The 16,166-nt window shown below is 40.0% G+C and overlaps 1 protein-coding gene across 1 annotated transcript in view; it reads left to right on the forward strand.

Annotated features, from left to right (window-relative positions):
• Positions 1-16,166, forward strand: part of SLC25A32 (solute carrier family 25 member 32) — a gene marked incomplete in the record, with an annotated part of 23,644 nt that overhangs the window by 486 nt on the left and 6,992 nt on the right. Inside the window, 3 exon segments of the mRNA XM_006145586.3 lie at positions 8,513-8,663; positions 12,047-12,132; positions 13,129-13,289. Of these exon segments, the coding sequence (XP_006145648.2) occupies positions 8,513-8,663; positions 12,047-12,132; positions 13,129-13,289 (398 nt within the window).

Consider the following 16,166-nt stretch of genomic DNA (forward strand, 5'->3'; position numbering starts at 1 on the left):
AGGAACTGGATGGTGCAGGCTCAAAAAGGAGCCCCGTTGAAGAAGATTCTGTCTGCTCTGACTCACTTGGAACTAGATTGGAGGAAGGGGCCTATAACGGGTCTCGTCGCGATCTCAGCACTCGCTAAAACTAAGGGATGGGGTGTGGGTAGAAAAGTTAGAGGGAAAATATCCTCCTTGGTATAGAAGGTGGGAGGAAGCCTGATTGGTAAGATAATAAAAGGATTGTCACATTTAAGGGCTTATCCCTCACCGGTGCAAATCATTCACCTTTAGAAGTATTTTGAAACAAAGTAGCCACGTGTTTTGGCAGCGCGACTGAAAGGAAATGCATGTGCTTTAGCTAGGGCTTAATCCTCAACTTGTGGTTGGGAATAGATTTGCGTTAGAGATGTCTTAAATTTTTGGCGTTTATAGTGTAGTACAAGGTCCTGTGAAGGAATAGGTAGAGTCTAATTGCTATTTAAGCGTATGAACTAAGTTAAGTATATTGAAATTAACAAAACACTCTTAAAAGTTAAACCCAACAGTAAATTCTGGAAGACAGTATTTTTTTTGTTTGTTTTTTTGAGAGGTTTTTGCCATAGGGCGCATGCGCTTGCCAGACAGACAGAGAGAGACAGCGAGAAACACCCCTCCCAGGGGGGATGGTCACGCCAATCCCTTCTCCATTCTCCTCTCGGGATCTTGGGGACGCACGCACATGCGCCCAGCGTGAGTTCTAAGCCACCGGGATCTTGGGGATGCACGCACAGGCGCCCGGCGTGAGTTCTAAGCCACCAGGATCTTGGGGACGTATGCACAGGCGCCCGGAGTGAGTTCTAAGCCACCGGGTCCAGGACCTGAACCACAGTCGACTACGTGGGAGTCCAGCAACATAGCCATTACGCTAACTGCTGGTTCCCTGGAAAAGACAGTTTTAAAGATGATTTTTGATAACTTCACTGGAAACAGTTTTCTGGCATTTTAGTTATTTTATTGTTACAAGTTAAGTTCTGCCTTGAAATTTAAGTCTTCAGAAGTGTTTTAGAGCTAGATAATTTTGTTCAGTTCACTTGATATATATTCTCAATATTTGTAAAGTGCTGTATGGGCTACAGAAGTGTCTTAACAAAGTTCTTGCCCTTAGGGAACTTAGTCTAATTGTAGACTTGAGGCTTGATTCTAAACAACATGAAAATCATGAGTAAAGTGGAATAAATACACATACAAAATATGAGTACGGTTAGACTGTGCTGCATGTGTATCTGTAAAGAACCCATGGAAGATGAAATCTTGAGGTTCCCCTAAAAGGACTAATATTTTGACAGCCAGAAAGGAGTTAAGAAGTCATTCTTTGAAGCAAAATTCATGAAAATCATGATGGAGTATTATCACCTGAGAAAAACACCACAAAGACATGATTTCATAGAATTTATGATGTGTGTATTAATAATTATTGGACAGTACAATTGAGTATCTACTAGAAGCTAGGCAATGAACTAAAAACTTTAAATACATGATCTCATTTACTATCTTATGAATTTATTGTCCCTGTTACAGAAGTTGACTGGTTAACTAGTCACAAGTATATAAAGATGCATCTGGGATTTTGAACCTGGGCAGTCTAACTATAGAATAGAACCCTCCTGTACTTCAATATTCACTTTACTACTTCTGTGAATCCTTGATAGCCACAGTGGCTGGAACATGAAGAAAAAAATATTGGACTTAGTTTCAGATTCAGGCCAGTATGACATGGTGCCTCCCTTCAGCATTTTGTCTAAGAGGAGTGACAGTTGATCATGAGAAATAGTGTGGTTGGCCTGGTAAAGTAAGACAGTGCTCTGAAGCAGACCATGCCTGAGGAAATTCTTGGTACCTGAAAAGATTTGTAATCTTGATAGAATGGGGAGGGTTCTAGGAAATTGGTGGAGCTGAGGTGACAGGTAAAGCCCACAGTGTGGCTATAATAGAAAAGAGGAAAATTTAGGAAGATGAATAGTGGAAATAAAATAGTTGACTGGTCACTAGCATCAAAGTTGAATAACCCACTGTAGTTCATAACACCTTTAGATAGTTAAATCCATTTGATAAAACTAGTATCTAGTGAGTGCAGTAGGTTAGTCCTGAATGAAAGCACATGTGGAATTTTTTCAGTGAATTCATAAGTGTAAACTGGAACACAGAAGTGTCTAAGATAATAGAAAGAGTAGAAATCATTCACATGAAAAATGTCCAGAGGAGCCAGTTTAGCTTGTTGAGGAAGGAAGATAGAAAAAAGCTATTTTGGAGCTGGCAGATGGTGTGGTGGTTAAGGTGCTGGACTCCAATGAGGCTGATCACAGTTCAAGTCCTGGACCTAACAGCTTGAAAAACCACACCAGGCATGTGTGTATATGCCCAGAATCTCAAAAGGAGAATGAAGCAGAAGTGGTTGCGGCATGGCCATCCCCCAGGGGGATGATTTGTCACTTTCCCTCTCTCTGTCTCTCTCCCTCTCTGGTGAGCACACACACCCTGTGGCAAACACTAAAAGAACATCTATATATATATATATATATATATTAGATGTATCTATATATATGTGTGTGTGTGTATCAAAAGAACCTTAAGCTATTTAGAGAACTTCCAGGTGGGTAAGAGAGAGTTGCCTTATTGTAGGTTGATCCTAAGGTCAGGCATAGATTGAGCGGAAATTATAGGGAGCAGATTCTGGCCTGGCAAAGTGGTAGTGCTCAAAAATGAAATTAGTGGTGGGACCAGCAGTTAGTGTAATGACTATGTCGCTGGACTCCCATGTAGTCGACCACGGTTCATGTCCTGGACCCGGTGGCTTAAAATTCACACCGGGCATGTGTGCGTGCGTGCCCAAGATCCCAAGAGGAGAAGGAGAAGGGATTGCAGCATGACCATCCCCCCTGGGGGGTGATTTCTCGCTTTCTGTCTCTCTGTCTCTCTGTGTCTGTCTGGCGGGCACACGTGCCCTATAGCAAAAACCTTTCCAAAAAAAAATGAAACTAATGGTAACCTAAGTGGCTCAGACAGGATGACAGAGGTTAGAAGATATTCTTGTACTGAGTAGAAAGGTTAGAGTAGGTTTTTTCAAATAGCACCACCACTTGAGAGCCTGGAAGCAGCATGGGAGGCCCAAATTCAATTCTTGGGCTGATCTGAACAAATGGGCCAGATTGAGCAGCCTGTATCATAGCTAATTGGGAGGCTGAGACAAGAGGATGAAGACTAGGTGAGATGATGTCAAAAATACTAATCTCTGTCTCTCTCTCTTAACATATGAACCCTAACTTAAGGAGAAAAGGTAAAAAAAAATTAGTATTTTTCTTTTTTTTTTTTTTTTTTGAGATTTTTGCTATAGGGCACGTGTGCTCACCAGGAAGACAGAGAGAGACAGAGAGACAGAAAGCGAGAAATCACCTCCCAGGGGGGATGGCCACGCCGCAGCCCCTACTTCTCCAATCTCCTCTCGGGATCTTGGGCATGCACGCACACGTGCCCAGTGTGAGTTTAAGCCACCGGGTTCGGGACTTGAACTGTGGTTGACTACATGGGAGTCCAGTGACATAGCCATTATGTTAACTGCTGGTCCCCCAAAATTAGTATTTTTCTAAGATAACCTAAAAGCCTAATCTGCAAGTTAAGTGTATATGTGAATGTAGGAAGAAAAGAGAGAATGTAGGAAGGTAGGAAGAAAAGAGAGTATAATCACATCTGCTGTATTGCTCAAGAAGCCAAAATGTAGACTCCAGTAAAAAGAACAGCACACAGTAAAGTTTTTTTATGTACAGGTATTGCAAGATCCAGTAGCATAGATAAAGTAATACTTGAGTGTTTGCAATAGGGTAGGCATGATTCTGAGGGCTTTATATTAACTCATTTAATCCTTTGTAACTTTCAGAGTTAGTTTTTATTATGGATGAGAAAACACAAGCACAAAGCAATCAAGTAATCTTACTAAGAGTCACACAGTGAATGTTAGAATTGGAGTTCAAACCCAGATAGTTGATTCTATAGCATATGCTGTTATTTTGAAACTGAGAGTGGATTATCTGATATAGCTAAAGGGTAAATTAAAATGACAGAGATGAGGCCAGCAGGTGGTGTAAAGGTTAAAGCACTGGATAGTACATGACTGGCTGTGTGATTTCATTTCCAACCTGGCAGCTTGAAAATCAGACTGAGCACATGTTTGTGTGTGCCCAAAATCCTGAGAGAAGCCTGGAGGAGAAGGGATTGGGGTGTGGCCATACCCCCCCACCCCCACCCACCCCCGGGGTTGATTTCTCACTCCCCCCCTCTGGCAAACGCATATGCCCTATAGCAAAAGCTAGGGGAAAAAATGGTAGAGGTGAAAGTAATGATTCCAGAACATTAAGAAGTTGTCAGATTACACATTTTTGTGCCATGTTAAAAACAGAAGCCAGATCTGGATTTAATGATGAGATCAGGACTAGAGATGGAAACACTATGTAATTGGGGGGAGGGGGGTGTGCCCGCGCAACCAAAGCTACCTGGTGGTCGAAAGACCACCTGTCTAAGTGTAAAGAGTACTTTATTTTCTTATTTTGTTTTACTCTTGGACACATACACTTGCCAAGGGGGAGTGCTTTTTCATCTCCCTCTCCCCTTCCAGGAGATGGCCTCATCACAGTCCCCTCCCCTCCATTTCTCCTTGCAGGATTTTGGGCATTTACATATATATGCCTGGCATATTTTTCAGGCCTCAGATCCAGGATTTGAACAGCACAGTCAGCCATGTAGAATCAGCTGCCTTAACCACAAGGCTGGCCCAGGAGTAGTTATACTCTTAAAATCGTTCTTTAAGTATGGACAAAGGGAAAGGAAGCCAAGGAAATTTAGTAGCATAAAAATAAGAGAAAAATTAAAATGTGATCTGGAATGAGCCAAAAGCCAGTGTGTTAGGAGGCAAACAATGTCAGGTTCTACTAAGGGGTTCATAAAAAGAGGACTTCAGAGTGCACTCAAGAGGTCCTCAACTAGAGCACTTGAAGTAAAAGGTGAGGCTCAACCAGATTGTCAGTATCTTAAAGAAGAAGCTTAATCGAGAGGGAGGCACTGTGGTTAAAGAAGAGATCCTTAGAGAGACTTAAGCCTGCTTAAAACCTGATGGGAAAGAACTGAAAAGCAAGAGAGATATTGGACATGGAGGCAGGAAGATAACGAGGGAGGTTTCAGGGGGTGGGGGGGAGGATCTAAGGGAATAGGATCTATAGCAGTCTTAAACTTTTTTTTTTATTTTATTTATTAATTCATTTATTATAATTTGACCAGAGAGAGACACAGAGAGACAGAGAGAGAGAGAGAGGGAAAGGGACAAAGGAAGCCGCCAGGTCGGGGCCCGAACCATGGTTGGCCATGTGGGAGTGTCCAGCACCTAAACCACCATGCCACCTGCTGGTCCCCAGTCTTAAATTTTTTTTTTCTTTTTTTTGGGAGAGATTTTTGCTACAGGGCACATGCACTCTCCGGACAGAGAGAGAGACAGAGAGACAGATAAGCGAGAAATCACCCCCCAGGAGGGATGACCATGCCACAATCCCTTCTCCATTCTCCTCTTGGGATCTTGGGCACACACGCACATGTGCCCAGCGTGAGTTTTAAGCCACCAGGTCTGGGACTCAAACTGCGATCGACTACATGCGAGTCCAGCGACATAGCCATTACGCTAACTGCTGGTCCCCACTAGTCTTAAATTTTTTTGACCAGAACCCTTAGTAGGAAATAAATGTTATCTTTGCTATCCAGTGTATGCACACATACATATATTAGTAAAGCACAGTGTCAATTACCACTACTTGGGATATCATATATTTATTCCAATCTTTTTTTTAGTGATAACAGAAATCTATTTCCTGACCCAGTGCAGTTGAGTTGTTTTGTTTTGTTTTGTTTTAATGCTGATACAAAGCATATTTGGTGGGGATTTGCTTTGTTAAGGGAGATAAAGTCATATGTTGTCTTTTCTTGAAAACATACATAAAATTATTGTCTCCTCCCATGGCTCCCTCCCGTATGCAGACTTATTATCTTCAGCTGTGTCTGTCAGCATCTTTTAGTATTGTCGTGGGCTATTGTTACAGAAATGCAGGAGGTACTTTGATGCATATTCTAATTCCTTGATTGGAAATGCTATTTAGGCCAAAGTATTTCAAATTATATTTTATTTCCGTAACAATTTCAGCTTGACCTTAGGGAGGCGATGGATAGATTTGCTTTTATCTTTGTTTTGTTTTGTAAGGTTTTTGCCATAGGGCACGTGTTCTCTCTAGAGAGGGATATGGAGAGATCTCCTGGGGTGATGGTCATGCTGCAGTCCCTTCTCCTCCTGAGGTTTTGGGCATGCACACACATGTGCCCGGCATGATTTTCAAGCTGCCAGGTGCAGGACTCAAACCACAGTTGAACATGTGGAGTCCAGTGTCTTAACCATCATGTCACCTGCTGGCCCCAGATTTGCTTTATCTTAATACCATCATTCTCCTTATAGTCACCACAATTGTCTTTCTGAAACCCATATTTGGTTATCTTAGGTATACTCCGACCCAAGTTTGAGAAATACAACACTTTGAGAGAATAGCCAAACTCTTTGGTATGATGTTCAAGAAACTTTTATGATTAGGTCTGTGTTAGTCTATTAGGACTGCGATGACAAAATTCCAAAGACTTTACATAAACAACAGAAATATATTCTCTCACAGTTCTGGAGACTGAAAGTCTAAGATGAAGATAGCAGCAGAGGGACCAGCAGTTAGCGTAATGGCTATGTCGCTGGACTCCCATGTAGTCAACCGTGGTTCAAGTCTCAGACCCAGTGGCTTAAAACTCACAATGGGCACATGTGTGTGCATGCCCAAGATCCCAAGAGGAGAAGGGATTGTGGCATGGCCATCCCCCCTTGGGGGGTGATTTCTCACTTTCTGTCTCTCTCTCTGTCTGGCGAGCGCATGTGCCCTATAGCAAAAATAAATAAATAAATAAATAAATCTCCCCCCCAAAAAAAAGATAGCAGTAGAGTGGGTTTCTAGTGAGGCTTCTCTTTACTTGCTGATGTCTTTTTTTCTGTGCTCATTTAATCCAGGTGTCTCTTTATCTTCTGTAAGGACACCAGTCCCATTAGATCAGGGCCCCACTCTTATCATTCCATTTGACTTTAGTTACCTCCTTAAAGGCCCCTACCACCACAATTTGGAGTTATCACTGAACTCTTAACTCCAAGTATATTGAGAGTTAGGACTTCAGCAGATGAATATTGGGGAGATGCAGGTCAATCCATAACAGACTGGTGTTCTTCTTTCCAACCTAGTTCTCACCATTCCATCCTTTCACTAGCTCAGAACTTAAGCTATGTCCCATTCCAGCATTCCTTTAAGATACTGAGATACTTAATATTACATTCTCTACTTCTGGGTTTAAGGGTCTTCTCAAAACAACAAAGAAATCTTTTTTTTTTGGTTAGCGATTTTTGCTATAGAGTACGTGTGCTCATCTAAGAGACAGAAACCAAGAAATAACGCCCCCCTCCAGGGGGGAATGGTCCTGCTGCAGTCCCTTCTCCATTCTCTTCTTGGGATTTTAGGCATGCATGCACGTGCGCCTGGCATGAGTTTTAAGCTGCCGGGTCTGGGACTCGAACCGTGATCAGCTTACATGGGAGTCCAGCAACATAGCCATTATACCATCTGCTGGGACCAGTAAAGAAATTGTTAATACTGCATTATTCCTTGTGTTTTTCCTACAATCTGTTCACACTTTAACAAAGTCCTTTTTAACCACCCCTTTCACCTCAGAAAATTATCCTATTTGAATATTTGCCTTCTTTTTTTTTGCAGCGACATGGATGAAAAAGAATGCCAAATTTATCATCTAGATTACTTTTCTTCTTAAAACATAGGCAAGAAGATTACTTTAAATGTCAATGTTAGTTGAATACTGTTGGTATCTTAAAGTAGGATGATGGCCGTGTTAACTAAGAGACATAGACAGGTGCAAGAGAGAGTTATGATATGGAATCAGAAGAATTTGTTAATAGATACAAGGTAGTGGAAAGAGAGGAGGCTTTGTTGATGGTCCCTGGGGGGAGTCTAGTATGAACAGGTATGTCTGTGGCAGTGGGAGCTATACAGAACACTAGAATAAGGAAGAATGGCTGTTGGAGAAATAGGGAAAACTATTTCAATTTTGGATATATTCAAGTAAAAAACTTTCCTGCTTCCTATTCTGATTTTGGGGTATGTGTGTTTTGATGGGGAAGGTTGAAAGAATTCTAGGTAAAAATTTACTTCATCCTCCACATTTTCTTTCTTGTCATCCCCCAGCATTATTGAAGTAATTGAGATTCCTGGCTAGATTATTTATTTATTTAAATTTTTAAACATTTGAATTATCAGTCTCAGATAAGTATCTCTGTTATATATCCAGTTATGTGGTGTATGTTTATACATGATTTAGAGCTAGAACTTTGCTTTTACCAAACTTTGTGTATCCTTTACCACAGTGAGTGATGGATTGGAACTGAGACCAAAATATAAAGGAATTTTACATTGCTTGACTACCATTTGGAAACTTGATGGACTACGAGGACTTTATCAAGGAGTAACCCCAAATGTGTGGGGTGCAGGTTTATCCTGGGGACTCTACTTTTTCTTGTGAGTAGATTGGAGAGACTACACTATTCCATAAAAATGAATTTTTTGCTTTTAGTGATTTTTACTTATAATTGATAATTGATTTACTTATAGTTGATAAAGAAAAAGGAGTCATTTAATCAGTTTTTCTGAGTCAGAAGGGTCAGAAAAGCAAAGGACTTACCAGTTTCATTCTTTGTCATCTATTATCAGAGGTATTTGGTCTGGAAGAATGTTCTCAGTAGTAGAAAGGAGGGGAAGGAATGAAATGGAGAACTATCTTACAGAAGCTGTTTCTAGGAGGTAAATTTAGGAAGGCAAAATGTTTAACTGACTACTTTTGTAGATTGAGTACTCAGAGGGTTTTTTTTAATAGGTTTTTGCTATAGGGCGCGTGCGCTCACCAGACAGACAGAGACAGACAGATAGAAAGCGAGAAATCACCCCCCAGGGGGATGGCCATGCCGCAATCCCTTCTCCTCCATTCTCCTCTCAGGATCTTGGGCACATACACACACACGCCCAGCGTGAGTTTTTTAAGCCACCAGGTCAGGGACTCAAACCATGGTCGACTACGTGGGAGTCCAGCAACATAGCCATTATACTAACTGCTGGTCCCAGAGGGATTTTTTTTTTTTTAAGAATTTAATTTAATTTAATTTATTATTATTATTATTATTATTTTAATTTGACAAGAGAGAAAATGAGAAAGCAAGTTGCCAGGTTCAGAACTCGAACCATGGTCAGCCATGTGGGAGTCTAGTGCCTTAACCACATGCCACCTCCTGGTCCCTAGAAGAGTTTTTATTTTAGTCATAGCCAATTGAAAAATAGATAATAATTCACAATAAAATCTTAGGTCTCTTTCATTATTTCTGAGGTGTTCTGGTCATGTCAGTATACTCAAGTATTTCTCACAAGGAGTCAAAACATATCGCAGAAAGTTAACTCAGCTAGTTTATTATTTATTAGTAGCCTCATAAAGCGTTGCAGAGGCCGGAGGAGCCTAAAACTATGGTCTAAAATGAATTCTATGAGTTTCAGTTCTTCTTGGTATCTATTTTTGATAAAGGAAGATGGAAGTCATTTTCTCCATGTTTAAGTGCCCCATAAAATTAAAAAAAAAAAAAAGCAAAAACATGAATACTGAAGTTTTGTGAGCTAGCTACTGATTTATCCTCAGTCACATTCCTAGAATATTAGAGATGGATTACAAACATACATTTCATTCATCGTAAATTTGGAAAGGAGAGGACAGACCTTAAATCCTCATAAGAATACGCACCACAGATCCCTGCTGGGAGCAGAATGTGAAAGCCAGTATGTTGCTGAACGTTTTGAGGTGTATTGTTTCTTATGTCCTTCATCATCTTTTCAGCTCATTCTTCTCCTTACTCCTTCACCATTTGAAATAACTGCTATTGCATACCTCCTGAAGAAGCCTCAGAAAGTGCTTGTGGCAGGCATGTGCAGTTGATTGTACAAAAGCCTGGTAACAGAGCATCATAGTACTGCTGTGGAGGAGCATACGCTGCTCTGAGCATGCCTCTCTTACACAAAGCCAAATCCGTGACTGGAGAAGCTTTTCTTTTTTTTTCTTTTTAACAGATGGCATTGTAAAAAAAATATAAACACTTGATATATTTACTTTTCTCTTCTTTGTGTTGTACATTTTATTTGGTTTCATAAATTTATGGCAGTATTCAAACCAATCTTAAAATATCTTAAGTGAACAGCAGAATACAAATTCAACCTTAGTATTATGTAAATTAAAAAATTGTTATTCCTAAGATAAATTTAAATGTCTGAAACTCTGTGTGTGTGTGTGTGTGTGTGTATCAGATGCTTTAAGAATTTGAGTTGTGGGGCCAACAGGTGGCGTGATTAGAGTAGCTGGACTCCCACATGACTGACCATGGTTCAAGTCCCGGACCTGGCAGTTTGCATTCTCGCTTTCCTTCTCTCTGTCACTTTCTGATCAACTTCAATAAAATAAAAAATGACAATGGATAAAATGAAATAAAATAATTCTTTTTAAAAAAAAAAGAATTTGAGTTGTGAAGATTCTCCAAGAGTTTCTTTCTTCTTTTCTTAATTTTGCCAGAGATCATGTGTGTTCACCAGAGGGAGAGGGAGAAAGCGCCCCCCCAATTGGACATGGTCATGCTACAATCCCTTCTCCTCCATTTCTCTATCCTTTTGGAATTTGAGGCGTGCGCGCACACACACACACACACACACACACACGCACTCATCATGTTGTTCAAGCCACTACCAGGGTGAGTATTCAAATCATATAGTCAGTGATGTAGGATGGTTTTTCCTTATCACTAGACCATGGGGCTTCCCCTCCAAGAGAGTTTCTGAGGATAAGCCATGTGAATATAAGATTTAGGTGATGAGAATTTCTTATAAGAAAACAGTTAACTTGTTTCATGTCAGAATGACGTGGTTAGTTTGAAAAGATTTATTCAACTGAAGTCCTTTTCCAAGAAGAATGTAGAAATTGGGGTTAGATCTGACTGGCCCTACTTGGAAACATTTTCCACTAAATAAAACTCATGTCTCAGTATACTGCTAAATTTTCCCTGTCTTCCCATCCATCCTGTCACCTTCTCCATGCTTGTCTCCCTCCCTATTGAAACTGTGCCAGTCTCCCCATACCCAGCTCAGTGCCACCTCTTCCACAAAGCCTTTTGTGATCTCAGTCATAATTTCTGGATCTCTTCTGATACTGTCTATGTTGTCCTTAATTATAATTGTTTGTGTGCCATTTATGGTCATTGTTAGTTTATTAAGAAAGATCTATCATGTATGTGTCTTTTTATCAGAAAACTTACCACCATATGCCTGAACACAGGTGTTCAGCATGTATTTGTTAGGTGCCCCTTTGGTCTCTTGTCTTTTCTGCCCATTCTCTGCACTACCGGTCCACTCTCACCCTCTTCCCACATTTCCTGTTATTAATAGTTTGTTTTTTGCCTTCACTGAGGAATGTGTGATGACAATACTTTACATTTGTATGACCAGCTGTGTGCATTTGGAGAGAGTGGTGGTGTAATCTTAAGAGTAAACCATTTCCAACAAATCCATTCTTGAAAAACTTCTTTTTGTGATTGGGTTATGCATTGGTTTTTCAAGTAGTTTTCAAACCGCACACACTTTATTATTAATTTTTTATTTATTCATTCATTTATTTAAATTTGACCAGAGAGAGACACAGACAAAGTGAGAAAGCAAGCCACCAGGTCTGGGACTAGAACCATGGTCGGCCATGTGGGAGTGTCCTGCGCCTTAACCACCATACTACCTGCTGGCCTCAACTGCGTACACTTTAGAACAGACTTTACTGCTTTATCACACCTATTCAAATACTTATCAAACCTCTTGTTTAATTCTTCTAGTTATAATGCCATTAAGTCGTATAAGACAGAAGGAAGAGCTGAGCGGTTAGAAGCTACAGAATACCTCATCTCAGCTGCTGAAGCTGGTAAGGCAATGAGTGAAATATAAACATTACCTTCCAAACTTGATTTTTATTTCTGTTTTTTAATTTTACTTGTCTTCTTTTTCATTGAACACTAGATTCTAAATATGCTCATTTAGCTACATTATGAGTTACCATGAAATTTCTTAGCACATATTGATTACTCTGGATAGAGTTCAAGATTTTACTTATCACGGGAACCAACAGTTAGTGTAATGGCTGTGTCGCTGGACTCCCACGTAGTCGACCGCTGTTCGCATCCCGGACCCGGTTGCTTAAAACTCACGCCGGGCGCATGTGCGTGCGTGCCCAAGATCCTAGGAGGAGAATGGAGGAGAAGAGATTGCGGCGTAACCATCCCCCCTGGGGGGTGATTTCTCACTTTCTGTCTCTATGTCTCTCGCTCTCTGTCTGGCGAGTGTACACACCCTATAGCAAAAACCTCTCCCAAAAAAAAAAAAAGATTTTTACTTATCACAAAGGGTGATAAATTTTAGAAAAATTGTGAATTCCTAATAGTTTAAGATTTGGTATAGTGTTTCTTTAATTATAATTTCAGTTTTCAAATTATAAGTTTAATAGCCTTGTTTAATTGCCTCATGTATGTATACTACCCAGAAGGGAAAACAAAGACCCATAGTCTTTCTAACTTAGATACCTTGCATACCTTGGTTTCTTAATGTTTACATACCGTTTAAGGCATAAACTGTCTTTCTTATTTTCGAATACTTAGCCACTAGGAGAGGACTGTTATCATCCCAAGTCTCAATATTTTTTGAATAAAGGACTGCTTATAAAACCCAGTGAATGAGGAACTTAACTAGATTAATTTTTTATATAAAATTGTCATTTTCTGTAAAGAATGTCACTTAATATGTTACATAATTCTTCAAAATACAGCCACAGTGCAACTTCATTCTTGAATGAGATGTTCTTAATTTGGTTTGCTATTAGTGAGAAAATACCTGTGTGAGTAATCTTATTTAAATCTGATTTTAGGCGCCATGACCCTCTGCATCACAAACCCATTATGGGTAACAAAAACTCGTCTTATGTTACAGTATGATAGTGGTGTTAACTCCCCACAGCGACAATATAAAGGAATGTTTGATACACTTGTGAAAATATATAAATATGAAGGTGTGCGTGGATTATACAAGGTAATGAACTTTTATAATTATGTTTTGAATAGATGATCACTGTAATTTCCTTTGGTTCTGTTGTCTGAGTTCTGAATAATTTGTCGTCAGTCCTAAAAAGCAGCCAAATTTAGGCAAAAAAAAAAAATGACTTATTAACAACTGAAATCTAGTTTATGATAAATGCTAGAATCATCTTTAAGCTCTTTATCTTCTTTACCATAACATGTATCATCATGACAGTGGTTTGAGTGTAAGAGCTGACTTAAAACATTATCAGGTATCTTTTCAGTAAGTCACATAACCAGGTCACCTAATCCTTACTGTTCTTCAGGGAAGCTGTGGTCTCTTGAAAACTTGGGATAATGTGATGTAGAGAAGAGTAAAGGCGTCTATTCACTGAGATTTTTTTAATTGATGTCAAATGTTACATGAATTACAAAATTACAGCAACAACAAAAACCCTGGTCCCAGCCCTCTTGTCTATTGTAGTATTTTTGAAATTTTTTCCAGGTGGCAATAAGATTTTTTTTAATTTTCTTTCTTTTTTTTAAGAATTATTTTATTTGGGGCCAGCAGGTAACATAGTGGTTAAGGGTGCTGGACTCTCACATGGCCGGCTGTGGTTTGAGTCCCAGACTTCATGGCTTGCTTTTTCACTTTCTGTCTCTCTTTCTGTCTCTCTCTCTCTCCCTCTCCCCTCCTGTGGTCAAATTAAAATAAATAAATAAATAAATAAATATTATTATTATTTTCCAGTTTGATCAGAGAGAGAAAGAGAGAGAGGGAAAGTGAGAAAGCAAGCCACCAGGTCCAGGATTTGAACTACGGTCAGCCATGTGGGAGTCCAGGGCTTTTAATCACCATGCCACCTGTCGGCCCTTGATTTTTTTTTTTTAAACGACAGATTTTTGCTATAGAGTGCATGCACTCGCCTGAGAGACAGAAAGTGAGAAATCACCTTCCTGGGGAGATAGCCATGCTGCAGTCTCTTCTCCTCCAATGTCTTGGGATTTGGGGCACACACACACACGCGCCTGGCATGAGATTTTAAGCTGTCCAGTTTGGGACTTGAACCATGGTTAATTACGTGGGAGTCCAACAATGTAACCATTATGCCACCTACTGGTCTCATTTTCTGATTTCATAACTCCCTTTCTATTTCCCCGTTTCCCCCTTCTCTCCTTCTCTACCTTTTACTTCTTCTTGCTTAGCCCTATAAAAATTTTTTTAGGCCATTCATAGTTTAAAATTGAAATCAGATACATTGAATTTTTTTTCCAAGAATTATGTAGTACTTTGAAAAGGTGTTAGTGGAGCTGACAGATGGCGTGGTGGTTAAGGGTGCTGAACTCCCACATGGCCGACCGTAGTTCGAATCCCAGACCTGGTAGCTTGCTTTCTCATTCTCTCTCTGGTCAAAATTAAAATAAAAAAATAATTTTAAAAAGATAAATAAAGTTAAATAAAATAATCCTTTTTAAAAAAAGAAAAAAAAGTGTTAGTATTATAGAGTTTAGTATTATGGATTATTGGCCTATGGCCAAAGTTTTGAAAATATATCTTTCAATTCTGTGACTTTTTTCTCATTTGGCCTTACTTTGTAAGAATACCTATCCTTGGGACCAGCAGTTAGCGTAATGGCTATGTTGCTGGACTCCGATGTAGTCGACCGCAGTTCAAGTCCTGGACCTGGTGGCTTAAACTCAAGCCGGGCGCTTGTGCGTGTGTGCCCAAGATCCCCAGACTAGAATGGCGGAGAAGGTAGGACTACAGCATGGCCATCCCCACTGGGGGGTGATTTCTCACTTTCTGTCTCTCTGTCTTTCCAGCGAGCGCACGTGCCCTGTAGCAAAAACCTTTTAAAAAAAAATAAAAAAAGAATACCTATGCTCAGTCCATTGAATTATGATTATTTTTATTTTTGTAACTTCCCAGAATTTAATCTCCTCATACCCCAGTCCTTGAGAGTACATTTCCTTTTTTTTTTTTTGGAGAGGTTTTTGCTATAGGGCGCGTCCAGATAGAGACATAGAGACAGAAAGCGAGAAATCACCCCTCACCCCCCCAGGGGGATGGTCATGCTGCAATCCCTTCTTTTCCATTCTCCTCCCGGGATCTTGGGCACACACGTACACGCACCCGGCGTGAGTTTTAAGCCTCCGGGTCCAGGACGTGAACCACGGTCGACTACGTGGGAGTCCAGCGACATAGCCGTTACGCTAACTGCTGGTTCCCGAGAGTACATTTTCTTGATAGCATGAGTAGAACTGGGGTATGAGAGGGAGATTAAATTCTGGAAAATTAAGAAAATAAAATGTTTAAAGAAAAATTCACTTGAAAATTTAAACCTTAAAAAATAAAGTACATGAGAATACTGTTTTTAACTCGTCAAAATAAATTTACTTAAAATATTATATTTAGAGGAGAGAGAAAATGTTTTACTCAATTATGTCTTTTTTTTTCCATCCAAAATACACTGCATTGGCTCAATCAAGCACATCAACATACATGTTCTCAGCAAATAATTTTCCAATTCTTATGTCCTGCATACCTTGCCTTTTGTTTTGCCATCCTTGATTCCCCATCCCCCACCCTCTGCTATGTCCCATCCTCCTCCCCCATTGTCCACATCCATGGTTGCCCTCCATGCCTTCTCCCCCCCCATTCAATTGTTCTGCCAATGAACTTAATTAGTCTAAATATATCCAATAGCTAGCACAGCTGACACATACCTATACATGAACCCAAGTCTGACTTTAGGCATAAACCCTAATGAGTAGAATGAACATACTATAAAGTAGTACCCAGCTGTGCCCATACAGCTTGCTGCAGTCATCAAATATGCATTTTTTTTTTTACAAAATGATACGAACAGTTTTACCGTTTTGTTTTTTC

This window comes from Tupaia chinensis, unplaced genomic scaffold (genome assembly GCF_000334495.1).
Source record: "Tupaia chinensis unplaced genomic scaffold, TupChi_1.0 Scaffold000154_1, whole genome shotgun sequence".
NCBI classification, from domain to species: domain Eukaryota; kingdom Metazoa; phylum Chordata; class Mammalia; order Scandentia; family Tupaiidae; genus Tupaia; species Tupaia belangeri.